The following is a 27687-nucleotide window of genomic DNA, read 5'->3' as shown; positions in this document are numbered from 1 at the left end:
ACGCGGATAGCATCCATGTAGCACTTGGTAAAGAAGGAAGCTGGATTAGCATGTTTGAGAAAATCACAAAGAACTGCCCAAGAATACTAGCTACCAATAACACAATATCGCAGTATAACAATATCAAGAACAAGAATAGAGAAAGTTTTAAAAACGTGAAGTGACTTACGATTACTGTGTTCACCAACCACGCTTACGGACATCAATTAATGAAGTATTAAGACCTGTTATCATTTATCGACCATAAGTACTTAAAACAATAAATGAGCATTCGAGTCCAGTTCTACAGAAGATCAAGAAGAGAAGATAGCTTACCGAACTGCACCAAGTAGACATGGCGAAACTGAGTTTCTTTAAAAACAAGTGTCTTCAAGGACAACAATTCATTTGCGGAAACCAAAAAGAACTAACAACAATTCTCCAGCGATGGATAACGGAAATGTAGCTATCGCAGGCGCAGCAATTCAACAAGAAGTCGGGATAGTCGACCGCGAATGACAGAGGAAAATGAGGAGGCTCCCCTTTGCGAGCTACACAATGAATTGCGCCTGAGAAACTAAGAGAATGTGAGGAGAATGTGAGCGTCTAGGGTTTCGTGTCTGTCGAAATTCAGAGCCGAAGAGAGAAAAGAAGAAAGAGTTTATTTTCAGCGCGAGAAGAAGCAGAGCATCCCAGAAAAAGCTGTTACTGAGAGTGATGGACGCACGGGGGGTAAGTTAGTAATAAGGGGGTTTTTGGTCGGGGCAAAATGGTGAAATAGAGAAAAGATGACGCAAGCCCATGGGTGATTACAATTGTTTGGATATGGGCCCGGATTAACCGGGCGATCTTATTCTGGGCTGCTTTCATATTCTCTTTTTCCAGCCAAATGGGGTCCATTACTTTAGACATAGAATATGAATCTTGCAGGAGCCATCAACAAGAATTGGTCCACTTGATAAGGAATCAGTTCATAACTTACAAGATTATAAGTTTAAATCCTACTATCAATTTGAAAACCTTGTTGATGAGCAATTTATAAATATTTCTGTACTTTTCTGTACCAAAAAAAAAAAATCTAGCAGGAGCTGAAGTCAATATTCTTTCAAATTTACAACTTGCTTAATATAAAGATTAATTAACTAATTTAAAAAAATTTAAAAAGTCAGTTAAATTTTATAATAAATTGACGTTGTCCTTTTTAAAAATAGCCTTATTAATCATATATGTTTGAATTAGTCATTAATAATAATTTCTTAACATATACAACTACTATAGAAATTACTTGATGGCAAAATAGATAAATATTGAAGATAAAGTGGATTGAGATTTTATATTTAGGATTAAATTGAATATCAAACTAGCTCTTATATTAAATATAGAAGATAGTATTATGAATAGAAAAGCCATACGGAGAGAATTATAATATACTACTTCAAGTCCTTAATATAAAACCTTGTCTGACTTTTGTTTTAGTTCTAAATATAAGACCCCAATCTATTTTGTCTCTCATATTTATACTTTTTTTTTCAAGATAGTCCTTGTAACAATAATAGTTTTAGCTAATACACTTGATTAGTAAGGATATTTTAGGAAAGATAACACCTATTTATCACAAATAACTAACTTAACTTTTTTTTTAATCTTCTCAAATTAATCAACTAGCTCTTATAAATAGGACCGGAGGTAGTACAACCTAAAACATTTTAAATCAAAATACGATTATAGTGGCGGGTGAGCTTAGCTAACGGAAAAAATGAAGAGGAAGCATGGTCAGCCGTCAGCGGCAAATTTTGGGCCAAAGCAAAAACTCAGTGGACTTAATATTGACTGAAAATGGCCAGACGGTGCTCCTCCTATGATACTCGTAGAGGAAAAAACATTTTTATTTTAAATATAAATTATTTTATTATTTTTATTATATGAATGTATAATTTTAATATATATTAAATAGAAATAAAATAAAAAATATATTAAATTTTAAAATAAAAGCAGGACAAATAAGGCATGCGTGCGGGAGACCGAGAGCCTAAGAAGACACAGGTGATGACGTCGCCCGCAGCCCTCTCCGGTCATTGCCTTTGTTTTTATCAAGGGAAAATAACAAAATATCTCATTTGAGAAAATTATTTCCTTTTTTTTGGCAGGCGAAAAAATTATTTCTTAATTCTAAGATTACCTTATTATTAATAAACTTTTTAAACAACCTGAAAGAAACGCATAAGTAAGTTGCGAATTTTTCTCAATTTCATTTGCCCGATTTAGAAGAGGACTTCAGCAGATGTTTTTCCTTTCCAATACACCGGAAGTAGCTTCAGCAGATGTATTATAATAAGAAATAAGTCAAATAACTTAATTTTAAGGGCTCGATTGATAAATCATTTTTACACTTAATTTTCTATGCTTTCTATATGAATTCCATCTGTTACTGCTATGACTTGTGAAGCAGCGCCGCATTGCTTTTATATATTAATAAAAGAAAAATTATATTTTTACATGTATATATAGTAAAGTATGCCCATCACAAATGTTATGTGAATGATAGTGGGCAGCATTTTTTATGAGAGAATTACAATAAGGTCTCAAAAAAAGAAAAAAATTACAAAAAAAGTTATAGATATTGTTATTATTCACTCTAGAACTTGTCAGCTGCTCAAGTTATTATTGAGATCTTTAGTTAATTATTTTTCTTCTTTGAGATTTGATTGTAATTCTTTTTTTTTAATTTATTTATGAAGCAAAATTAATTAAAATATGGGAAATTTGGTAAAATATTCCTGTTTGAAAACTTAGTTGGCTAAAAGATCCGAAATTTAACGCATGCAACTATGATCAGTAAATACAACTTCTCTTCTACTATATGCAAATGACTTCTGCTATCTTTCATATTTATCTTTTTTTTTTAAAATAAAGCCCTGTAATAATTGTACATGTTAAAGATTTTAACTAATACACATGACTAGTAAGGATATTTTAGGAAAAAAAAACACATATTTAGTTAATTAACTCTTATATTAAAGAGCGAAGGCACTAGTTTTTTCCCCTCTTTTCAATCTGACTGTTGTTAATGTTTCTATGTGCTTCATTCTCGGCTGAAACTTACGAGTATACTACGAAGTAACACTGGAATGAATTTCACGTTAAAGTTCACCTGGTGCTGCTGCTGTCGTTTTCTTTTTCAGCGTCGGCCAAATATACAGATGTACTAAACCGGACAAGACCCAAGGGTGAAGGAAGGATATATGGAAGTAAATCTCCTGAAGTTCCAATGTTTGAAGCTTTTTGGAAATTGGAATTTTCAATGTAAAGCAGACCCATTTTACATTATATGTGTGGGTGAATTTGATCTTGCGCATGCTAGTTGTTTCTTTTTTTTTTTTTTTTTAAACGTATAGGACACGCCTGCTCTGTTGGAACTCATGAACTTCTGATGTAGACACACAGAATCCTATTCTAGGATGGAAGCATGGTAGCTTATTATTATTAATAAAATGCTTACATTGAATATCAAACTTTCCTTCTGTTCTAATAAAGAATAGGTCCAGTAACCAAGAACATACATTTATTTTACATATTCAGGTTATCCAGGTTTAAATTTACAGGAGAGTTACTTTCGAGTGTGTCTGAATGCTTAAATATTAATGATCTCTCTTGAGCTATGCTAGCTGTTGTGGATCAGAAGGTAATTGTTCGTAACCATCATGATGTTGGAATATTATTGCATCTCTTTCAATTGGGATGCACTTGACAATGGCAGATATTGGCATGCTGATTGCTCCAATCACAATACTGAGTAACCAGAGTTTCCAGCTCAGAGGCACTGTGCTAGCAAATTTGCCCAGAAACTCAACTATGATTACTTGAAATCCCACAGTTAGGAAAATTATCCCTATAAATAACCAGCTCTTAGTTATGCCTCTGAACACGTTTATCTTTTCTATATCTCTGCTGTTTATCTCATTGAACACCTGCCATAATAACAAGAACCATAGAGAACACCAAATACGATCCTCTATATATCATTTCTATAATATATTATGGAGATTTTCAGACGTAATCCATGGATCAGGCAAGAACAATTCACTTTCTGGGTACGTACCTGGCAAAAAACAAAGGAGTTGAATATCAGAGTGTTGAGGACAAAAGTTGCATTTGATGCACCGGTAATTCTGAGAAGCCTCTTGCCATCAAAATTGAGAACGCCAAGGACAATTAACTGATATATACTTTGTCCCATGATATTCCTCCACATGGTTTTGGTGATAAAAGTTGCCCCCTTGGCAACTGGGGGTCTTCTCATAAGCCCATCATGAGGAGGCTCAGTGGCTAGGGCCAGAGCCCCCAGAGTGTCCATAATCATGTTCACCCATAGTAACTGCAGAGCTGTTAGTGGCGTAGATCCTGAAGTAAAGCAGAAAAGAAAAAAACTAGAACTCATGCTGCTTTTCACTCAGAACCGTCTAAAGGCATTGATCAATAAAGGAAATCAAAGTTTATACACCGAAAAAAACAAACCAACCTGTGATGCATGCAGAAACAAAGTTGATGACAAGAGCAACAACATTTGCTGTTAACTGAAACTGGACAAATTTTTGAATGTTCAAGTATACCGCCCGTCCCCACCTGGCCACTCTCACAATTGTGTTGAAGTTATCATCCATTATGATCACATCTGCATTTTGTTTGGCAACCTGCATAAAAAGAGAAACATATTGGATTAATAAAACCCATTATTATGATCACGTCTATGCATTTTCTTTGGCAAACCAAACAAGAAACTCTTGTATGGATAAATACAAACCTCAGTTCCAGCGATTCCCATGGCAAGTCCAATATCTGCTTCATGCAGTGCCGGAGCATCGTTGGTTCCATCGCCTGTAACAGCAACGACTTCACCGAACGTATTCCTCAGATGGGATACCAAAGTATGCTTATCAAGCGGCAAGGACCGTGCCATGACCTATAAATCACAATTAAGCTCGTAAGAAAGATTATGAGCATTCTCAAAACAAGAGATGTAAAGAAAATTGAAGACTAAAATGGAATCAGAACCTGGATTCTTGGAATCAAATGCTTTATTTGTTCAGGCGACAAGTTTCGAAATTCTCCTCCTTCTATGGCTATACCATCCTCGGTGAGGATGCCACATTCTTTTGCTATGGCCTTAGCTGTATGTATGTTATCACCAGTGACCATACGAACTGATATTCCGGCTGCTAAACAAGTTTGGACGGCGTTCTTGACCTCAGGGCGCACAGGATCTTTGATTCCTACAATGGCTATAAGTGTGTAGCCATTATCAGGGATACTTGTTTTCTCTTGGTTTTCATTTATATCTTTCACAGCCAAACAAAGAGTTCTTAAAGCTTCCGAGGCGAAATTGTTTATAACATCAGAAATATTCTTTGCTGGGCCTTCAACAAGATTAATGGTTTCTCCATTGCAATCAATAAACTTGTCACACGTTTGTAATATTATCTCTGATGCACCTTTGCAGAAAGCTCGTGTCCCTCCTCCTTCAGGAAGATCCACAAGAACTGACATCTTCTTTCGAACTGAATTAAAGGGTTCAATCTCAAGTATCCTATAATATCTGCGCTGGGCATCAAAATCACCACCCAAAAGCAAGCCAAATTCCAATAATGCCGATTCTGTTGGTGTTCCCAGTATTGTGTTCTTGCCATCTCTATCCTTAACTACTTCAGAAGAAGTATTTTGAAATATAGCTTGCAGAAGGACGTCTAGAACTCCTTCAGATATCTCTTCTTTAAGTTCAGTTCCACTTTCATTGCCTTTTATTTCCATGGATTTTTCACATACCCATATTTTATCAACCGCCATATGGTTAGTGGTTAATGTCCCTGTCTTATCTGTGCAAATGGAACTGGCTGAACCCATTGTCTCACACGCAGAAAGATGCCTCACAAGTGCCCTTTCGTTCATTAATTCTTTCATTGCAAAAGCTAAGCTAAGTGTCACCGCCAAAGGTAATCCTTCTGGAACAGCAACAACTATTATTGTAACAGAAATAGCAAAAAAGTTTAGCAGCTTTATTGCATCATTCGATGACCATTGAGTAATATCACCATGAATTGCCTTTTCCACCAAAAACCTTGTTGTTAGCACCAAAAATGTCAGCACTGCGAAAGTCAAACCAATCTTACCAATAATTGTAGCAACCCCATTTAATTTTACTTGCAATGGGGTCTCATCTTCTCCCCCTTCGTTCAAAGTTTCCATTAGTTTTCCCCATTCAGTCCTCATGCCAACGCCTGTCACTAACATTTTCCCTTGGCCATCTTGCACTTTGGTTCCTGAAAGAAGAAATGGTTTGTCTTCATGCACATTTACTGGTTCGCTCTCACCTGTCAAGCTAGATTCATCAACCAACAAGCTATATCCAGATATGTAAATCCCATCAGCTGGAACTTGATCTCCAGTTGCCAGATAAACAATATCTCCGACTACCACGTCATAAATTGATATCTTTTGTCTTCTTTTGTTTCTAACGACATGGACGAAGATTTTCTTCTTCTCGTTGTCTAAAGCCCTGAACTGTAAGGATTGCTGGTAGTCACTAACAGAAGTAACAGTGACTACCAAAAGCACACTGAGTATAATTCCTAAACCATCGTACATACCCCGGGCAATTGTTCAGCACAAACCATTAATCATGATCATCCTGGGATGTGGTAACGATTCCCTCTTGGTTTTGAGCTGGACCACCTGCTGCATGAGAGAGCAGATGTAATACGATTACATGCATGGAAAGAATAAGTAATTAGACTTTGATTTCCAAGGCAAAGGTGCGAGCTTTTATCATACCGCTAATAAAGTGCAGTGCTGCCTTTTGAACAAAGAGAGCAAGTCGAACTTTATCCTGGATTGATTAAATAAGAATAAGAATTAATATAATACGAATTTTGATGATAACAATAAATCACTCTATCGGTCGGCAAAAGAAGGATAGTAAAATAATGTTATTTATACTAAATCCTATACAATATGCAACGTAATAAAAACATGTTATATATGATATACGCAGTTATCATGAGTTATGGCTGGTCGAAAAAAAGTTATCATGAGTTATGCTGTTATAAATTTCGAATAGCAAAAATTTCTTTCAGCAGTAATTTAAACAATAGTTAGACACTAGCTAGTCTCTTTCGAATGGCAAAATTTGGCTTGAGCAGGGAGGGCTTTTAAATGGGATCACATTTCTTGTTCATAAAAAAAATAGCATGAAATACCCATTCTAGTCTAAACCATTCAAATTGATTTCGGATGGTTTTGATTTAATTATTTTTTATATTTTAAATAATTTTTCATTTTAATAAATATATAATTTAAAATTAAGATAATATTATAACATACACTTCTTAAAAATTAAATATATCATTGAAAAATGTTATATTAAAAATTTTAAATTTAAACTGTTTAAATAAAATTTTAAATTGGTTAAATTTCATTATAATGATGAGATGATGCCAGCACATTGACGTGATCACATGCAATTGAACGAGAAATCATGCTGACGTGGCATAGGCACATTCCACACGGACAATACGCGTCAAGACCGGGTACAAGTCAATTGTGAATGCTAAACTACTGACCAAAAAGTTGTCAACTTGGAAGAACCCGGTTTTGTCTGAAATTTCTTACACACAAGTCACGTCTACTTTAAAAAGTATGAAACACGACAGAGCAATTTGATAAGCCATAGACAGATTTTCAAATACCATTTCATGAGGTGTGTATGGACTTTCAAATTCTTCCAACATATTTATCTTATTTTTTATATAAATCACGGTTAAAAAAACTGTTCATAAACTATTCTAAACCAAACGTGTTAATTGGGCGAACGCTAATAGGACCATCTCCGAGACACGAAGGCTAAAATCCCTACTTATTATTACTAAATCTTATTGCTAAAAAAAATTCCCGTCGCAACCACAAAGGCCAAAAAACAAAGGAGCAGGTATAATAATAATAATAATAATAAACTCCATGCGAAGAATTTCAACGGCTACCAACTCCCTTCTGAATCATTAGCATTTCATCTTATATTTACGTCCGTTACGTAATCAATAGCTTTTACACATCCGTTACGGAATCAAAATCAATAACGTCAGTACGTACTTGTAACATGTTCGAATGAAACACGCTATATTTCCAAACTGTTTTAATGTTTATATCATATTTTTTTGACCAAGAATGTTTATATCATATTGCAAATGCAAGGCAAGGGGACTTATTATTCTCGTCATGGGTAATTGTGTCTTCATCCTTATTGCGGCAAGTACCATGACGACGACAACTGAAATTTCTCCGAAGTTTCCTTTCGTGCGTTCAATGTTTCAACATATGCCATATACTACTATATTATTGGCTACCGATATGTGTCTCACATGGGTAGCTTTCAAGGTTACCCATAACGTGATGCAATAAATGCGAATTGTGAAGTGTGAACACACATCCGGTCAAAAAAAAAAAAGTGTGAACACATAATCAAGTACTCTTTTCGTTACTTATTATAAGAGACATTTAATACTTATGGCATATTCCTATATATAAAAGACATTTAAAAGTTGTCTCTACTTTTTTGTGTTGATTTCCTATTTTACCCATATTTATTGTCTCCAACTCACACTTTCTCTCCCTCCCACTTCTCTTTCTTTTAATAATTTAATTGTTCTCTCTCATGTTCTCTCTCCTTATTAATGAGGGCATTTTTGGAAAAAAAAATTATACTTTTTATACATTAATTGTTCTTAACTAATTTTAACTATTTTTTTAATCAACGTGCTTCGGTTATTTGTCTCTTATAATAAAGAACGGAGGGAGTAATTTCTAGTAAAATATTATAATTCTCACAACGTCCCGACAAAATTTACCTACTTTAGTGATATTCCCTCCGTTCCTTATTATAAGAGACAAATAACCAAATTACGTTGATCAAAAAAACAGTTAAAGTTAGTTGAGGACAATTAATGTGTAAAAAGTATAATATTTTTTCCAACAATGCCCCCATTAATAAGGAGAGAGAGTATGAGAGAGAATAATTAAATTATTAAAAGAAAGAGAAGTGGGAGGGAGAGAGAGTATGAGTTGGACACAAAATAAATAGGGATAAAATAGGAAATCAATACAAAAAAATAGACACAACTTTTAAGTGTCTCTTATATATAGAAACATGCTATAAGCATCAAATGTCTCTTATAATAAGGAACGGAGGGAGTACAATGATAAGAGCAGAAACATGAGAAAAATATGTTTTCACTTGATGCTTTATTATGATGCGCTACTACGTTTTAAGTACAAAAATATCGTGTTTTTTTTTTCACCATGAAAAATGTCTCATTTAAATACGGACAACCTGTAAGCCAGAAATGAAACCACCACTGACTTAAAAAAAAAAAAAAAGAAGCTAAGATGCCATTTATTTTTAATAAAACTTTATAAAATGTTTGAAATAAATAAAAGTCAATCCCTTGTAGTTGTTCCATTTGAACAGAACCAGTCTGGGTGGTTGTTAAGATGATGAGCACCCAGGTTTATCAGATTTGAACGCCTTCAAATCTAATTTAAAGGGTTTTGATTTAAAATTTTTAACTAATCATTTTTAAATAGAAAAATTTCTGTTTTAAAAAATAATAGTTAAAATATTATTTTATATTAGATTTTACACCTGTTAAAATAATTATTTTAAATAAATAAAAACAAAAAGTAAATTAAATTTCAACTGTACAAATTAGATTTAAACGGCTCAAATTTAATGAGCTTGGATGCTCAAGCACTCAAACTGATTTTTGTTTAAACATGAGACCTAAGTTCACATTAAAATGAATATAGAAAATATTTTTACGAGAGTTATTTCTACTAAAATTTAACGATGCGGAGCCAGTCAATAGACAAACAAAAGAAGTCCATCTCAATTTCAATTAGATTGAAGAGGAGCACCGGCCAAAATGGAGAGAAAAAAACAGAAAGCTTGAACGTCTATATAGTGCCCTATTGCATCCCTCACGCATAAGGAATTGGAATTTTGAGGCCTATAACTAATAAAAACTGGTTCACGGAAGTTACAGCTGCAAACGCAGATGTCGATTTTGAAACTGCCAAATAGCCCAAAAATGTTGTAATATCTCATTTTCATGGAATAAAACTTAAAGAGGTGTTTGGGTAACCCCATAGTCACTGTTCAGAAATACTTTTTCACAAATTAAAACAAATTTCTCTACATATTTACTTTGTATATCGTAAAAATATTTCTGAAATCATGGTTTTGTTCTTACCCAAATACCTTTTTAGAGAAAGAGACTGAACAATCAAATTTAGTTTAATTTAATTTGAGGAGACGAATATAATTATTTTTTTAATCAAATATTTTTTTGAAACGATTATATACTGTTGAGAAGTTCATTATGAGCACAAAGGTTAATGGAATTACCTCTCTTTTTTTCCCCCCTGTGATGATGGATTCGTTTTGGTTTTGGAACGAGAACCTCATCACACTGAAGACCGAACTTATCTATCTATCCGGAGAAAGGCGAAAAGAAACGGCGTGGGTAAAAAGATGAAGCAGAGGGAAGAAATGGAGGGAACCTGAATTAGCTTCCTTGTTTGTTCAGCTTCGGAACGTTTCTGGAGATCTGGGACCATGCGGAAGCGTCTGCGGTGGTTCTTTACCAACGCCACGGCGGATCTCCATCGCTTCGAAGCTTCAATAGATGGTTTCTTGTGCTCGATAACGAAATCTTTCAACAGACTCTCCATTTGTGTACTCTCACTCTAACGGATTTGCAGATTATAAAGTAAATCCATATTATCCTAGCTAATAACTACGTGCGCGCTCATGTCTGTGTGTATATATATGAGTTCAGATTTACAATCTCACATCCAATAATTAGTTGGGCTTTTCAACCGCAATTTACAAAATGTAAAATAAATATATAAGAAAAACTTTATCTTATCTTACGTGAAATGTATTTATAAGTAATTTCAAATCCTAATTCAAATAGGGCCTAAGTGTCATTTGCACTGTTAAGAGCTGGATGTTAAATTGTTTTATGATTAATATAATTTTTTATCCTTTAAGTTTTTTTGAATTTTGATTTTGGTCACTCGAGCTTATTAGTTCTTATAATTTAATAAAAATCTAAACTATTTTGTTCATTAAAAGAGTAAAACCTATAATTTGTAACTTGATGAACTAAAACAAAAATTTGTGCAAACTTGAAGGACCAAAATTTCTATTAGCCCTATATATAATTATAAGATGTTAATTTAATTCCTTTTTTGACATAAAAAGATGTTAATTTCATTGCATAATCACTGGGGGAATCTCGTATATAATTAATTATTTTTCATTCATGATTCTATCTATTTATAAACTGACCTATATATATATATAAGTAAGAATGGATGATGATAATAGGAAAACTGCATAAATAGAAAGAATTTATTTTTAATCCTTTAACTATATACAATATTTTAATTCAGTATATTAATTTTAAAAAATATATTTTTAATCTTTTAAATTTAATTTTCAAAATAAGTAAATAACCATAATTATTAAAAAAAATTATTATTAAACACTAACAATTTTAAGATTACAAAACTTAAAATATATATACTACATCCGATTTTTAATGTAAGAGTTAGTTGACTAATTTGAGGAGATTAAGGAAACTAGTTATGTTAATTATTTGTAATAAATAAGTTTTTTTTTCTAAAATATTCTTACTAATTAAGTATATTGGTGAAAACTATCGTTATTACAAGGACTAGCTTAATAAAATAGATAAATATAAGAGACAAAATGAATTGAGATTTTATATTTAGGACCAAAAGAAAAATCAAACGAGATCTTGTATTAAAGAGCGGAGCTAATATCTTTTTAAAATTAAAGGATCAAATTCACACTTCTGCCAAAAATTAATTATTCTTTTATGTGTACAGAGAAAAATCCCGTGTTTTTAGGGTCAACCGCTTTTTTATTTTTAATGGATAGACAAATAAAATACCCCTTCAACGGCCTGACTTGATTGGCACGAAATAAAAAAATCCTCACCAATCACGACCCCACTCCGGAGCCGGACTTCTGGCTCACTTTTGCGCATTTGGCCTCATTACTAATTCCTGACTCGTTAATTTCCTTTCCGATGTTCAAATTTGATTTCCCGAGGATTTATGGGTTTTCCCAGCACACTAATGGTATCGTTTTGTTGTTGGAACACGGCGATTGATCTACGGATTGGGAGGTGAGGGGTTGTTCTTCATGACATGACCGCGATGATGAAGTCTCTCGGCAAAACACTATCGATCGATGAAGAAGAACCCTACTTTTCGTCCAGTTCGGTGCCCATGTTGCATTTTAGGTTTAAGGATTTTGAGTGAATTAATTAGTTGTTTAGGCCGGATTTATATTTTCAGAAACAATTGATCTGGTACTTTTCTCTTCCCACGCGCATTTCGGTTTTCAGGTCTGTGAAATCCAAAGCTAATTGGAGATGAAATGGGAGCGGCATGAGCAATTGAAAAGAAGGGGAAATTGTGGGCAACAACTGGAATTAATTCGTGTTGAGGAGAATTTTGTAGGTGGAATAGTTCCCATCTTTTTTCCTTATGGAAAGGGAGGAATATGTGGGAATGACTCTAATCAGTGTTAGGGCTGAGCAATGGGCGGCCTGGGCTAACATTCGGGTTAGCCCAGCCCGCCCATTTATTCATAAACGGACATGGGCTAACCCATAACCCGGTAGTAGCCCATTTAGCCCATATTAAATGGGCTACGAGGCAGCCCGTTTGGGCTGACCGGATTATGGGGTAACCCATTTATTTTTTTAAATTTTTTTCAGTATAATTATTTTATATATGTAACCTTATGAAGCTGTCAATAAATTTTGCATGCCAAATAGCAAATCAAATATGAAATAACATTAACCATATTCAATCACACAACCTCACTTAGATTCGCAAACAATTAAAGTCTGATAAAATCATAAAAATAGTCACTAATCATAAAGTCTCATAAACTTTGAAAGTTCCAACTTTTACCTAAAGGATAAAATAAAAACTTAGACAAGTATGAAGGTTTGATAAAATATGAATGAGAAACAATATCATCAATTAAATGAAGAATAAAAATATTTTAAAAAACTTAAAACTTAAATGGACGGGTATGGGCAGCCCAATACCTTGCCCATAGCCCAACCCGTTTAATGGGCTACCCCACCCATTTAAGCCCGCCAGTTTATAATCTCTTATTTGGGCTAATTGGGCGGGCTTAAATGGGCAAAAAATTCATGGGTTATGAACGGGCTAGCGGGTAATGGGTTTGTTGCTCACCCCTAATCAGTGTTCATAAGTAGTATTGCGTTACAACAGAACAATACTTGAAGCCAAAGCATTCTTTGAAGTAAAATTTAAATTAGAAATAATGGACACGTATGGGAAGTAGGATTCAGATTTGGCACTGTGTTGAGACTTGAGAGGAAAAAATTGTTTGAAGAGTTGCTGATCACATATATGTTGAGATAGGATATTTGAAAATCTGTCTTGGTTATGTAAAGTCTGGTTTGGCAGGTATTTGATGAAATTAGGAGCATTGCATCTTTTGGATGGCTGTGACACATGCATTTTATATACACACATCTATTAAAAATATAAAATGTGGCTAGAAAGATGCCCACATGTAGTGTTCGACAGTGACTCGAATAAAATTGTCTTTAATAGGAAGATAAGCGTGTTTTAAAAAAATAAAGGTAAGACTCGATTTTAAATTCATAAAATGATGTAAGAAGTATATGTTGTAGGAGCACATGAATCATATTGTACGTCCGTTGCCTCCTCAGTACACAGGGGTATATTTATTGGGCCTATTTTTGGGCCAATTATCGGGCCTAAACAGGATTTTATACAGATAAAAAAACAGTATTTTGAATGAAAAGTATTTTGTTAACACATTAAAAAATCTGCAGGACTCGCTAAAAAAGAGAGTGAATTGGGAAAAAAAAAATAAATTTATGGATAGATAAAATCACCGTAGGAGAGTTAGCTTTAACTCAAGTTGGATACATCACATAGTGGTTGTATGAGAGAGGGAAGAAATTAGGGAAAATTACACTCAGGTCCCACATAACATAATTAATATCAAAAAAGTCTCTGGAAATTGCAAAATAATTCTGAAGTCTCTAGGGACCTATGTGTAATTAATTCTAATTGTGAAATTACCTACTTACCCTTGTTAATTTGAACCTATTTACAACCTCAATAGTGGCTGTTAACAACCCAAGAAAAGGTGGTTAACAACCTCAGCAACGCCCCTGGCATCCCACAGAGTGAGTTGTCAGGAGCACTGCCGAGGTTGTCAATCACTTCTTCTCGGGTTGTCAACAATTATCCCACAGAGTGAGTTGTCATGAGCACTGTCAAGGTTGTTAATCACTTCTTCTTGGGATGTCAACAGCCACTGTTGAGGTTGTAAATAAATTGTTGCAATAAAATTAACAGGGGTAAGTAGGTAATTTCACAATTAGAATTAATTACACCCAGGTCCCTAAGGACTTCAAAATCATTTCGCGATTTCCAGGGACTTTGTTGATATTAATTGTGCTCCATGGGACCTGAGTGTAATTTTCCCAAGAAATTATCAAGTTGTACTGTGTGGCGTGCATGGTGGGTATCCATTGTGAATGCCGACTCAGAGAGTAGAATAGTAGATTGCAGGTGCAGGTGCAGGTGCACTTGCACATGCACGTGGTCGCAGCAATTAGATATGGTGGGTATAGACTGGCAAGAGAAAAAAGTATGGTGGGTATGGACTGCGAATTAAAAAAAAAAAAGGAAATTATTAGAGTCTCACAAAATTGAGTCATTGTTTGGAAGAATAATAACTCCTTAAAAAATAAGTCGTAAATTTATCAATTTAACTCATAAATATTTTGGCTAAAAAAAACTCACAAATATTGAAAGGTGATTTTTGAAAAAAAAAATCAAAAAATCATCCTTTGATGATTTACAAATCCTCCTCCAATATTTGGGAGTCAATTTAAAGAAATTTTAATTTATTATGTGTGTTTGGGTGTGTTTAGTTACAGGGGAGAGGAGGGGAGGGGAGGGAAAATGAGCCCCTCCCCTCCCCTCCCCTCCCCTCCCCTCCCTCCTTCCATTTTAGCTCCCCTCCAAATTGGAGGTTTTTGGAGGGGAGCTAAATTTTTGGACTATTATACTTTTATGATTTTTTTAATATTCTACAATCATCCATAAAATATGTTATTATAATATTGATTTTAAATAAAAAATATATTATCCTAAGTAAAAAATAAAAATATAAATTATTATAATTAAAAAATATAATATAATAAAAATTAATATAAATTATTATAAAAATAAAAAATTATAATAATATAAAATTAATTATTTTTTATAAATATATTATTTATTAAATATATTTTAAAGCTGGAAAAAGGCATAGCCTAAAGAGAATAAAATTTCAATTTTTTTAGAGCATATAAAATTTGTTAATTTGATTATTTCAAATATATTATTATATTAATTAGAATTAAAAAAATACTATACCAATTTTTTAATGCACATATTAACATGATAAGATTGAATTTTTATTAAATTATATGATTTAAATTAAGATGTAAATTAATTTATATAATATATCAATAAAAAATATAAACTAATATGTCAGGGTAAAATGGTAAATTAATTACTATCATACCTTCCTTCCTCTTCTTGAACCAAACAAGGAATCATTAAATATCCCTCCTTCCCTCCTTTTTGATCAAACCAAACAAGGAGAGGATGAAACCTTCCCCCTCCCTCCCTTCAAACCAAACAGGCCCTAAGTTTTATACAACATACAAGTTCTTTTAAAAACTCATTACCAATAACTCAATTTCAATTTCCAAGGATTGGGTAGGTTTCCGTCCAAAAACATACTATTTCAGTCCTAATTAGAAGATCCTGTTTATAGATTATTAATAGGGTCTTATAATTCAAACTAAAGGTAATATGAATATCATGAGGCTTATTCTGGCTAAACAGAAAAAGCCGGGAAAAAATGGCATAAAGGACAATACTTTTATCATCTTTAATATAAAACTTAACTAATTTGAGTAACTTAAGGATATTAGTTTAATTAGTTAATATAATATGTTTTTTTTAAATATTCTAAATATATTTCTTAATTCTTTTCCTTCTTTTCGTGCTTAATTACTGTTGGAGAAATATTAATAAAATTAATTTAAAAAAAATTAATAAACATGTAATGTAGGCGAATTAGTATCAATTTTCTGGTCTGACATAACTATTTAAGCTACACGTGAACCTTTTAAAACTTTTGTGGGCGTAGCGCCGAATTTTTTTCCCCACCTCATCGCTTGCTTCTGTGAAAACCAAAAAGAACGGTCCCTTGAGAGTGTGAGATAGTGGAGAATGGCAAAAATATATAAAGATGAAAATAGTAGGAACTATGGTAAAGCAAACCTATGATTTGATCATTTTTATACTGTAACTGAGATGTCAAATGAAAATTGTCAATGTCGAAGGATAGTCATGAATTTCTGAAGCTTAGAACTTATATTATGCCCCCACTTGACTAGTCAAGGGAAAATGCTGAAGAAATCAAGATCTGGATGACAGGATAGGAAATGCAATAGAAAATAATAATAGATGCTCGTTGAAGAAACTTTCAATGGGACACAGTAAAGGCAGAGCCTTGTGGGGGCTAAGGCTATTCTGACCTTCATACCTGCGTACACAACGAAAGCTGCCTCATTTCCGTTCGATAACATCGTTTGGCGGGTAAGGCGTAGTAAAAGCAGGACCATACTCTATCTAGTGATATGAGCAATGAAAGTGTCCATTTCCAAACATGAATCTCCTCCTTCCTTCATTGACCACCGGACAGCATTTTCGAGGTTCATTGCCCTCTTTCTCATTTCATCACCTTCCTTTGTTGTCATCAATCTCCTCACAGCATTCTCAATATCTGAGGCAGTAACAATCTCATCTCTGCGATCCCAGTCCTTCACAACCAAACCAACCTTGAGCACTTCTGTCATCAGAACTCTATTCCTTGGCTGGTCCGAGTGCATTGGCCATGCTGCTATTGGCACCCCCATAGTGATGCTCTCCATGCTCGAATTCCACCCACAATGACTCATAAACCCTCCCGTTGAAGGGTGGCTTAGAATTTCCAACTGGGGTGCCCAGTTTCTCACAATTAATCCAATGCCTTCAGTTCTCTCTTCAAATCCCCTTGGAAGCTCAGCTCTCCTAGCTTCTCCGTTAAAGACGTCACCTTTATCAGCGTCTCTTAGTACCCAGATGAACTTTTGCTCGCTTCGTTCCAATCCGATCGCAAGCTGTTTGATTTGCTCCTCCGTGAAGGCTGTTGTAGTCCCAAAAGATACATATATCACTGACTTTGGTTTCTGTTTATCCAGCCACTCCAAGCTTAAGTGCCTTGCTTTATTACTTTTCTTCTCAATGGTCAAAGGGTTGAGCGGTCCTAGAGCCCAGTGCTTCTTGCTACCGCTGATTCGTTCTATTAGCTCCATGTATGGACCTTCTACTGCCCTGTTTGTGTTGTAAATGTACCCTTCATTGAATTTATGGAATATATACTGTGAAGCAATGAAATCTAGGAATTGGGTTGGGAAGCATCCTTCAAGAGAAGGAACTTCTTTGGGGATATGAGTGCTGTCTATCAAAGGTTTTCCCATTCCCTCCCAGAGATACAAGAACATGGTAAAGGCAGAGACGCTGTGAAAAGTGTAATTCTCAGCATTTGCAATGTCAGTGGCATCTTGCACCACAGACGCCATTAGGGAGTCATGGATCACAATAACCCTTCTAGCTGCAGACGAAAGGGATCGCAGAAGAGCTGCCACTGGTTCACGTAGATGTGAGGAGGCCTCAAAGGAAGGAAGGAGATGAGAAGGGAACTTGGTTTCTGCATTGGGGTTGGGAAGAGGAGTAACAAAAGAAGGAATATTGAAGTCATGAAAATGTAAGTTTGAAATGGACTTCGGGTCCCAACCTTGGGCCCGAACTGTGGCCTGGCGATTGTGGGTGGCTGTGCCAACATAATGAACAGGTATGTTGTGTGCCAAGATCAGGCGAGAGAGATGAAGAAGCTGATTGAGATGGCCTTGAGCCGGAAAAGGTACCACAGCCACTACCACTTGGCTTTGATGGAAGACATTGGAGCTATGGTTTTTATGGCTTTGGTAATTGGAAGACATGGGGGAACTTTGGCGGCTGGAAATCATTGATGAATTTTGGCTACAAAGAAGAAGATAACTACTGTGTTGCTTGGATGACAGTTATGCAAGCATGCTGGGTATTTATAGAACCAGACATTTAAAATTTACAGCACATAGAAAGATGATTTTCGGGGGTTATGGCAATATAAAAAAAAATTTTTAGTGACAGATAACTACATGACGTTATAATCATGGTTTCGTGAAATAGTAAATAAGCTTTCAATGGTGACAGTGATCATTTGCCAGACTTAACTAGAAAAAGATTGAAGATAATAGCCTTTATATGGTTTACAGTGATCGTGTATGCGACCAGGTATGGAATGAGAGCATGTAATTCGGAATAACACAAGTCTGCTGGTACGTTGCTGGTTGCCACTACCTTCTTTAACTTTTTGTTGAAAAGTATTGCTATGGAAAATTACCTGTGAAATTATTGGGAGGTTAGGCGCATGTCCAACATGGATATACAAGTGTGTTGTACGATTGCATTGAATGTAAAAGGAGACCCACCACAGTTAAATTAGTTGTCTCGGCATCAAGAATGATCATATGAAGAAGCATTTTCCATAAATGGAAAGGGGTATAAAGTCCAGAGAAATGAAGAGTTAAGATTTTTGGGGCTGCTAGCAAAACTGGAAATCTTTAGTTTTGGCTATCACCTCACTCCCCGTCATTTGATGCATCATAATTTTAAATTTTTAATGGTGATTTTTACTTTCAATTTGCCTGCAATAAGCCTCAGCACCTTTTACACGTGCCCGTGTCGAACTGTAATTGTAGTTCTCAGAGGTCGCCCTCGTGGAGGAGACAGAGAAAGTTGTATGAAAAGAAAGTTTCACATCTCTCCGATGACTTGTGAGAGCTTTTAAATTTTACTTTATCCCTCTTTTTCCATATTTTTACCCAGCTGGTAAGTATATGTGGTATTGAATCACATGGAAAGCGGCCTTTACACATGTTTATGATCCCTCCCTCACGTGGCATGCCAAAAGCACATCTCACTTGGTTTATTTCATAGTTCTCACTTACTGTATACGATGCATGTCATTCTTTCAAGGGAGGAACGTTATCTTTCCTGGGTCTTTTGCTCGATTCTTCTTGTTAATTTTCTGGTTTCCATATCTAAATTCCCTTCACATTCTCGTTTTTTTATCATATTAGTTCACTGTCATTGCCAAGTACTTAAAAACTCACCATAGCTGATTAGCTAAATGGCAATTCTTCATGACCCAATCATAATTCTTACCTCTGAAGAAATATTTGGATATGCAATATCAGATATCTAGGAAGGGTTTTGGCCGGAGTGATGTATATGATTATCGGATTGTTTTGACAGTGACCAATTGAACAACCCGGCGAGTACTATAGCTGGAGCCAGTTTTATGGCCACAGAGGACCATTTCCTTTATTCATCACTTGTCACTTATCAAAAGATAACCTCATATGAGGGGAAAACTTCGGCAGGTACACTGTGAGAGAGTTTGAAAGACCGGGCAACTACTTGTTGAGCTGAGGTATGTTTTACTCATATATGATATTTAAGAGTATCTATCTACTTTGGTGGTGGGAGTCATATTTAGGGGAGATGGTTTTCCAGATTCCCACGTTCTCCACGTTGTTTTCTCTATTTTTCTTCCCCGATTTAACCTTAATTCATTCATAGTACCAAAAAGACCCCAGTGGAATAGGTCTTGTCCTGCCATCTATTGTGGAGTAGGAAACCCATTCCTATCCACGAAAAGATAAGGCCGAAACATGAAGGCCATGTCTTCCTGAATCAGATAAATTCTTAGAGCTGTAGATTCAATTTCAATTGCCAGCTGCACAAGCAGATATGTATATTCCCTGCATCTCCACGCATTCATTCATTCATTAATACAGCTGCTGGGATAACGATGCAACGATTGCGTCTGGGTCCTGCTAGAAATTAATTCTAAAAGCTAACAGTTCCAATCAGAATTTTCTTCTCTCTCTTGTGGAAACTAAATCCCGGCCCTTCTGGATATGGTTCCAGCATATGGGCCCTTTGCACATCGATTATAATTAATGGGATTGGATAAATCAGCTTACCTGTTTCAATTTTTTTGCTGTTATGATTGATGACATCGTTGAAGGTTTCAATATCTGAGAGCCGTAATCTCATAGCAATGGTTTCTGAATAATGTGAAAAAGAAAAAACAGAAGCTTTGTTACGGTTTAGGTTCCAAAACAAGCCCCATTGTGAAGAGCCTGGAGAAAAGTTTGGGGTGGGGAAAAAGATAAAAGGCAGCTGAGCTGAACGTTGGTGGCAGAAAGGGAAGAACCAATGGATAAACGACAGGTAGCTTCAGGAATGGATCCGTGGTGGAAAGTGGGGCCGACAATGAAAGAACAATGTCTTTTCACACTCCAAAATTTTAGAATTGAAAGCCTTTTACCCATGAACTGTGTGTGGAGTTTCAGATCATCCAAGGGCCTTATCCATGTCACACTGACTCACACTACCTAAATTCTTTTCATTTTGCAGAAACTTATCTTTCAATCATCCTCTCCTTGACTTGATATGTCGAAAAGTTTGTCTGTTTTTTCCTGGCTAAATGATGATATGTTTAAAACTAAATTTAAGTTATCAGATTAAGCCAATGGTGGAGGCATGAAAATTCTTCCATGGGGGGAAGGTTTCAAGTTCAAATCTATGGGGTGTGTGTGTTTATTTATAGTTGTCCCGATAAGAAGAAAAATTATCACACTATAAATTTATTTTTAAAAAAACTTCAAACCGACAGTTGACACGTCAAATTAAGATTGAAGTAAAGCCAACATGCCTTTAAAGCCAATGAAAATGGAAGTATTTGAAATTGTGTTTACGAGCTTAAACCTTGTTTCACGCCAACACAAAAATATCCCAAGCATACACTAAAGTATGGAATTAGATTCTGTAAACTAAAACATAGTTTTAAAAATAATTAAACATATAAAGGAGTTTATTTTGATTTTTAAGAAAATACTTTTAAAAAACACTTTTGATTACAACCAAATATTTTTTCAGCGTAGGCTTTGAGACGGTAGGCTTTTACATTAACTTAAGACGTCACATCAGATCTTTCAATCTGAACTGAAATGTGCTCACTGCTTATTGGTTTCTTCTTTGTTGGCAGAAATAGGTTGTGGAAGGCACATAGTGGGAGTAACCAATGATTGAATCGAACAATTATTGGGCTGAAATTTCATCAGACGACAATTCAACGCCCCATTTCTACCACTACTTCCCTCAACAATATCTGTACCATCTTCAATCTATGACTCTATGGGCACCTTCTCTTTTCTCCTGCTCGGCCTGAGAGCATCGTAAAATGCTTCTCCTATTCTAAATATAAGACCTTTATATATACTAATATAAGAGTGTTGCATTTAGAACAGGAAGCAAACCTTGCTTGCACCAATGATATGAACGTCTTCGGTCTTTTCTTTTGCCTAAAACACTATTTCCTCCTCTCTTTATTATTAACATTTATCAATAACTTTATATACATTAACAAACTTAGTTAGATCCTGTAAAACATTAAATTTATTCTCAATAAAAGTTAATTACTCTAGAAGTTTTATACTTAATTAGAAATATTATAAAAAGTATTAATACTTTCTGCCCATAAAGAAGTCGTTATGGTTATGATAAAGACTACAAGAAGTAATTTCTTTCATGCACAGTCTACCTCACATTAAAAGAATAATATTTAATATTAACTCTGATCTTTAATATAAGATTTAGTTTTGTAGTTTAATTTAAACTATGAATTAGATTTTATGTTGAAGATCAAAGCCAATATTAATTTTAAAACTTTTTTAAAGTGAAAAGTCTTAAACAAAAAATGAAAAAATAATCACACTGTATAACTAAGTAATTACAAAAGAGATGGTGTCGGGACCTTAAAGCTCAATCGACATCAATGGCCTCCTTCAAATCTTTTCAAGCATGAAATTATGAGTTCAAATTCTTTTAATAAAATTACAAAAGGGGGGATAATTAAAATGAATTACCAGTACTAGTAAATGGTGAAAAATGGCAACACAAAGTTGTTAAAAGTATAACAATACAATCCCCATAATACACCGACAACATATACCCCCACTTGCATCATCACCTCGTATTACTTTGCAGCATCCAACGTTGAAGCTTTCCGCGCGTTTATAATTAGCAGTTTTCCAGCCAGCAGGCTCTTTATAGCTCTGTAGTGTTTGTCCACAGGATCCCCAACATGCATTTACAACTCTGATGTGGATTCTGTACATACATTTCTCACTTTGGATTTAGTTCCTTTTTCACCATTACTGGCTATGGATTGTTTTGGGACTTGTAAATATCATTTCTGGTTAACCCCATGATCTAATCTTAAAACAAACGGTTTTGCCGAAGATTTGACGTGTCTACTTAATGAAGAGGCCAACATCAATAAGAAAACCCAAAGAGGATCCCAGCCAACCAGCGTTTAGACCAAAGTTGTGGTGATCAGATAACTACTTATTCAGAATTAACCCAACATCACAATGATATTTTTCAGTGAAAGTCTCACAAATCTTCTCGCATGCTCTGCCATTGGATTGAAGAATAGAATCGTGCTTCCACAAGCTCGATTAGGTGAGTCCGAACCGCAAAGTTTATGCACTTCACCTGTCTTCATTTGCAAGTCTTTTGAGTTATCTTGTCCCTAAACACAAGTCATATAATTATTAATTGTTTTCAATAACACCCCAGTTCAAAAAAATGAAATTCGAAATTTAGAGGTAGTTAAGGTTTAAAATAATGTATAATATTATTAAATAGAGCACATAAATGAAAAAAAAAAATATTCCCAATAAATACGTAGATTTTGCTTCGTCTTTAATCCGTGTTCTCTTTCTTCTGAAGACTTGTAAGTGAAAGAGAGACAACTAGCAAACCCGTGCGTGGTTAAGGCAGGCAGCAAAGAATAAATATTGATGCCCAGACGGTTTCCCGATTGGACAAACATCAACTCTTCACAGCACTAAACTTAATATTTGAATGGTGCCTCGCCCCAAAAATACTCAAATTGGGAGGGTCTGAAAACAATAAATAAATAAAATAAAATAAAATTGCACTTTCATTTTATGTAAAACAGTTCAGTACATCCAAAAAACAACAACGCTGCGATGGCATCTAAATTAGGCTGCTACTGTGTTGCTCTACAATTCAAGGGCTGCAAAGATTCTTGAGATCCTCCTCTTTAGCATACCAGGCTGGTATTATTTTCGAAACATGTGGATAAAGATCCTTGTAGGAGTTCCTGATGGTTCCTTCTGCAACTCCGGTGGCAACTGATATATCTGCCATCAAATCAAATACATTTATAGAAACAGCACGGCCATAAGCTCAGAATGCTGAAGTAAAGATAAAGATGGAAACCGTTTACTATCTAAGTTTAAAACCAATTTGATCCAAAATCAAAAATCTTTCCGTAACGGCATATGAAATTCAACATAGTTTTCATAAACAATGGAGTCCATCAAAGCTTTGTACTAAATGCCTCCATAACTAAACTTCCACTCTAAATAGAATAACGAACCTTTTAGAGGTTTCTTATCGTCTGAAAGTTGAGTTATGATATATATAACAGCCGCAGCAATAGATATGGGGCTCCTCCTGGAAGATCGGAAAGCTCATTAGCATCAGTCATGACATAGTTAAATCTACGAGAAGATAAAATGTCATAAGCCATCTGACTCATTAATACCATTACAAGCACAAACTGCGGAATCTGTCTGCTTGTGAATGCTGGATATGATGGAGTTCGGCTTAATGATGGGAAATATAAAAAGGCAGAAGTGGATCCATTCTATGAACAGTGTGATTTCCAATGTAGCGGTTTATGGGAAATTAATAAACCCACAGTCTCGCTCTTTCTGGCAGTAGCTTCGGTACAAAGTTGATTTGCATGATATACGTGATCTACAAAACGCTAGTCTAAAGCTAACAAGTATGCATTTTATCACGGTAATACAACTTAGATTTTACCTATCACGTTTTACAGACAGCACACATCAAAGTCAGAGCCCAAGATCTAATATATTTCTGACCCATAATCTCCTGCCAAGCCCTGTCCTCAGAGAGCTAAGGGCAAATCCAAAGTTAATTGGCCCAGCCAAAATCAGTATAAAACTCTCATCTTAAAAGTTAATATCCTAATTTCATATTCACACAGAGCAATATTTAGACCTTCTACTTATTGCCAGCTATTTTCCTTGTAGAAGCAGCACTATCTTGGTCAAAGTCAAAATCAGCATCCAGCAATCAGTTTAAATATTACAGCAAAAGTATAGATGTGTAAGCAATAGGACTACATAGTTGTTAGCTTATCACCACTGTTTCAGTAACCGGTAATAAAATATAAATACAAATCCAAATATACCTTATATCGAACTCTTCTGATTTCTGCACTGCTTCTTGAGCAGCTTTAACAGCTTGATTGTTCATACCAAGATTAGAACAAAATCGCCTCTACAGATTATGATGATACCAATATTAGTGATACTAAATTGATAATAAAAATGAAAAAATACGTTTATTAAAGGAATGAAAAACCAATCAATAGATCACAAGATGTGCTTAATTCAATAAAGAAAACTCACCATAAAATCTCCAGCATGTATTGTTCCCATTTCCACTGACTGACCATTCTCCAAACCGAGTTGTTTCACTATGTATTCTTTTGCTCGGCCAATTTCCTTCTTTGTGGCTCCATTGGCAACAGAGCAAATTTCTGGTTGAAATCCATAGGTTCAAGGAAGCTCGTTTACAAAGGGAAGCATAAATTGGGAAGCGCCCAGATGTTAAAAGAATCATAGGATGTACCCTTTACAGTGCGTGGCTTGTCTTCTTGTCGACAAGCAATGTAGAGGCAAGCAGCCAATAATGCATCCTGATTTCTTCCTCTACTAGACTTCTGATCTTCAACCCTCTTATATATCTCATTAGCTCGGTCCTTCAAATCAAAAGCAACATGAGAGGAACAAACATGGTTAGCATTTAGCCATTGTCATCTATGAAAGCATTGTCGAGATACGCTTTCCATTGCGGCAGGGCATAGAAATACCCTGACCAGCACTTAGCAATATCAATTAAAATCTAGCTATGACTAGTTGCCTTATGAAGAACATGTCTGACAGTTTGAAAATAAATATGCCCATACAGTCTTTGGGCCCCAAAAAAAGCCCATGCAGGTTTTATTGTAGAAAGCAAAAATCAGCCAATTTTTCATGTTTCAGATAGTGAAGTTTTATCTTCTACTTTACCACGTCAGCAACCTGAATCAATTTAACGTCAAAGTTCAAATGATGTAAGCCATATTAGAAGTAATATCAGGATTCCAACAATGCTGTACCATAATGGTAACTAGCCTATAATTTGACTACTCCATGAACAGAAGAAATTGAGGGACGGTATAATTTCAGTAAACTCAGCTAAGCTTCCATGCCCAAAGTCAATAGTGACAGTCACATGCAAAGCATAAGGATATGGAGGATCATGAAATTAGTGCTGATATAAAAAGTTGTCCAAAATAATAATATGCCATACCTTAATAGTTGCAACGAGTCCCAACCTAAAAAATTTATCAGCCACCACGTTAGCTGATTATTCACTTATCTCATTTGAAAAATATACCAAATAAATGCAAATTTGGAGAGAAACGAACAGAGAAGTTAAAAGGAGCAGTGTTTTGACATTAGCAGTTTCATACAAGGAATTTATTGAATTAATCACAAAAATTATGAGGAAAAAATGAGAGGATCATTTTTCTTCCTGTTTTTTTTCTTTTACTTCTTCCTGCGGATAAGTAAAGGTGGGATTGTCTTACTACCCAGTATGACTGGTAAACTAGCATTCTTCCAAATATACAAGTTACGGTGTATGCAGCCCTTAGTTTTAGCCTTTATTTACTCCCCCTACCGATCACTAGATGAGACAGACCTCACATTATAGTCCATCATACTGTCAATGCACTAATTGAGAGAGTTAAGAAGCCGATATTTCATACTTCACTCCCAAGATATAAGTGATAAGAAGAAAAAGCTAAAACCACCAATCCATGAAATGGAAGTTGCAGGGACAGATTTGAACATTAGAAAAACCAACACCTGACCCGGGACAGTACAAGATAATAACAACACTTTCTCCATGCAAAATTGTCATGGCAACTACTTTAATCCTAGTTTAAAGGAGTGCATTTCGGGACACCAAGCAGATGTGATCAATACAGAAAAGTTACAATAGGGTTTGGTCAGGATCCAACCCTTACCCTTAAGGGTAATTTTAATCCCAATTTGAAGGCAGGGAATTCCGCACAGAATATCATCTTTGTCAACAAATTTCTTATTAAACAAACAAGTAAAAGAAGGCCAAAATCCACAATTTTCAATAAGAAAGCACAGCTAGCAGGAAATTCATAAATATAAGCAAACCCTAACTAACCTATCAGACATAGTTGCGATGGTTTTAAAAGCCAGAATCAATCCTCGATCCGGGTTCGACCCGCGGTTCTGCCACCTTCCAAGGGATGATGACAGAAACTCGCCAGTTGCTCCGTTGGGCTTGGCTATCACCGTTGACAAGCCACCATCGGCCAGAAGAGGGTTGGTGGGTCCTCCAACACGGACCGGGTCATTATCGCCCGACTCGTTGGCGAAGGTACGCCACTCGGATGTCTCATCAATGGAATGGGACTCGAGAACAAGGCCGCACTCGGAACAAACTGTGTCACCAGCCGAGTGATCGAAAACAACCTCGGTCTGGCGCTTGCAGTCGGAGCAAAACGCATCAGACATGGTTTTCCTCGAAAACAAACAAGATCAGGAAGTCAAATTCAATTCAATTACAGATTTGGAAGTGCCGGTTAGGGTTCCCACGATAACGGGATTGTTAGATTAGCGGGTTGTCGCAATAATTTCCCGCGGATTCTGGCGGTTTAAGGCCGTTTCTACGTCCAGGGTTGTATGAGCTGAAACGGAGAAATTACCGGAGGGGGGCTGGTATTTATGGAAAGAATTTCGTCAAAAATCAAACAGACAAATAAATACTAATAAATAAATAAAATGGTCTTCAGAAGGGCGCGTTGGCGTTAGGAAAGTCACAGAGTTTTCATGTGATGATTTGCTGAGTTGGGCCAATGAGAGTGTTTGGGCTTACGGATTAGGAGCTGACATTGTTCTTGTTTTTGCTTGGCATGTGTTTCGCGTGTTATTCTTATTCCTATGCGATTAGTTTTCCAGCGAGGCGGCCGTAGACATACTAGATGATGTAATTTAAGATTTTTTTAAAAAAAAAAAACAGTTAATTTTTTTAATTGCGTAAGAAGTAAGGGGTTGCAAATAAGAAAAATAATTACAATGAAGCGTGATGTTTGATTGCAAATCTAAGTCATCTTGGCTGGCA

At 35.3% G+C, this 27687-nt stretch overlaps 3 protein-coding genes across 3 annotated transcripts; all 3 read right to left on the bottom strand.

The window, feature by feature from the left end:
- Positions 1-3417: 3417 nt before the first annotated feature.
- On the bottom strand, positions 3418-10822 carry LOC114724477 (calcium-transporting ATPase 4, plasma membrane-type-like). Its single transcript, XM_028910832.1, has 8 exons — positions 10585-10822; positions 6805-6859; positions 6677-6708; positions 5032-6633; positions 4781-4939; positions 4499-4670; positions 4079-4380; positions 3418-3947 (listed from the first exon to the last, which is right to left on the bottom strand). The coding sequence occupies exons 1-8, from the start codon at positions 10753-10755 to the stop codon at positions 3636-3638; spliced, it is 2805 nt and encodes a 934-aa protein (XP_028766665.1). The 5' UTR covers positions 10756-10822; the 3' UTR covers positions 3418-3635.
- Positions 10823-14734: 3912 nt separating this feature from the next.
- On the bottom strand, positions 14735-17914 carry LOC114724463 (zeatin O-glucosyltransferase). The gene is made up of 3 exons (XM_028910817.1): positions 16745-17914; positions 16322-16379; positions 14735-14804 (listed from the first exon to the last, which is right to left on the bottom strand). Exon 1 carries the CDS (start codon positions 17820-17822, stop codon positions 16827-16829), a length of 996 nt encoding a protein of 331 aa, XP_028766650.1. The 5' UTR covers positions 17823-17914; the 3' UTR covers positions 14735-14804; positions 16322-16379; positions 16745-16826.
- Positions 17915-23216: 5302 nt separating this feature from the next.
- Positions 23217-27182, bottom strand: LOC114724464 (transcription initiation factor IIB-2). The gene is made up of 7 exons (XM_028910819.1): positions 26728-27182; positions 25834-25858; positions 25111-25240; positions 24888-25018; positions 24668-24756; positions 23825-23901; positions 23217-23585 (listed from the first exon to the last, which is right to left on the bottom strand). The coding sequence occupies exons 1-7, from the start codon at positions 27078-27080 to the stop codon at positions 23452-23454; spliced, it is 939 nt and encodes a 312-aa protein (XP_028766652.1). The 5' UTR covers positions 27081-27182; the 3' UTR covers positions 23217-23451.
- Positions 27183-27687: the final 505 nt, after the last annotated feature.

This window comes from Neltuma alba, unplaced genomic scaffold (genome assembly GCF_004799145.2).
Source record: "Neltuma alba isolate B1F8T4 unplaced genomic scaffold, ASM479914v2 tig00012190_pilon, whole genome shotgun sequence".
NCBI classification, from domain to species: Eukaryota; Viridiplantae; Streptophyta; class Magnoliopsida; order Fabales; family Fabaceae; genus Neltuma; species Neltuma alba.
Note: the sequence above shows the minus strand (reverse complement) of the source record. Positions and strands in the feature narration are given on the sequence as shown.

What these genes read in the sequence shown, in the direction of transcription:
- LOC114724477 (XM_028910832.1), bottom strand. Translation starts at nt 10,755, where the DNA reads ATGGAGAGTCTGTTGAAAGATTTCGTTATCGAGCACAAGAAACCATCT. An exon ending in TGTTTCTGCATGCATCACAG is followed by an intron (nt 4,381 to 4,498) that starts GTTGGTTTGTTT and finishes GCTTTACTTCAG; the next exon opens with GATCTACGCCACTAACAGCT. An exon ending in ACTCCTTTGTTTTTTGCCAG is followed by an intron (nt 3,948 to 4,078) that starts GTACGTACCCAG and finishes TTATTATGGCAG; the next exon opens with GTGTTCAATGAGATAAACAG.
- LOC114724463 (XM_028910817.1), bottom strand. Translation starts at nt 17,822, where the DNA reads ATGGCGTCTGTGGTGCAAGATGCCACTGACATTGCAAATGCTGAGAAT.
- LOC114724464 (XM_028910819.1), bottom strand. Translation starts at nt 27,080, where the DNA reads ATGTCTGATGCGTTTTGCTCCGACTGCAAGCGCCAGACCGAGGTTGTT. An exon ending in ATCGCAACTATGTCTGATAG is followed by an intron (nt 25,859 to 26,727) that starts GTTAGTTAGGGT and finishes TAAATTTTTTAG; the next exon opens with GTTGGGACTCGTTGCAACTA. An exon ending in TCAGAAGAGTTCGATATAAG is followed by an intron (nt 23,902 to 24,667) that starts GTATATTTGGAT and finishes CCGATCTTCCAG; the next exon opens with GAGGAGCCCCATATCTATTG.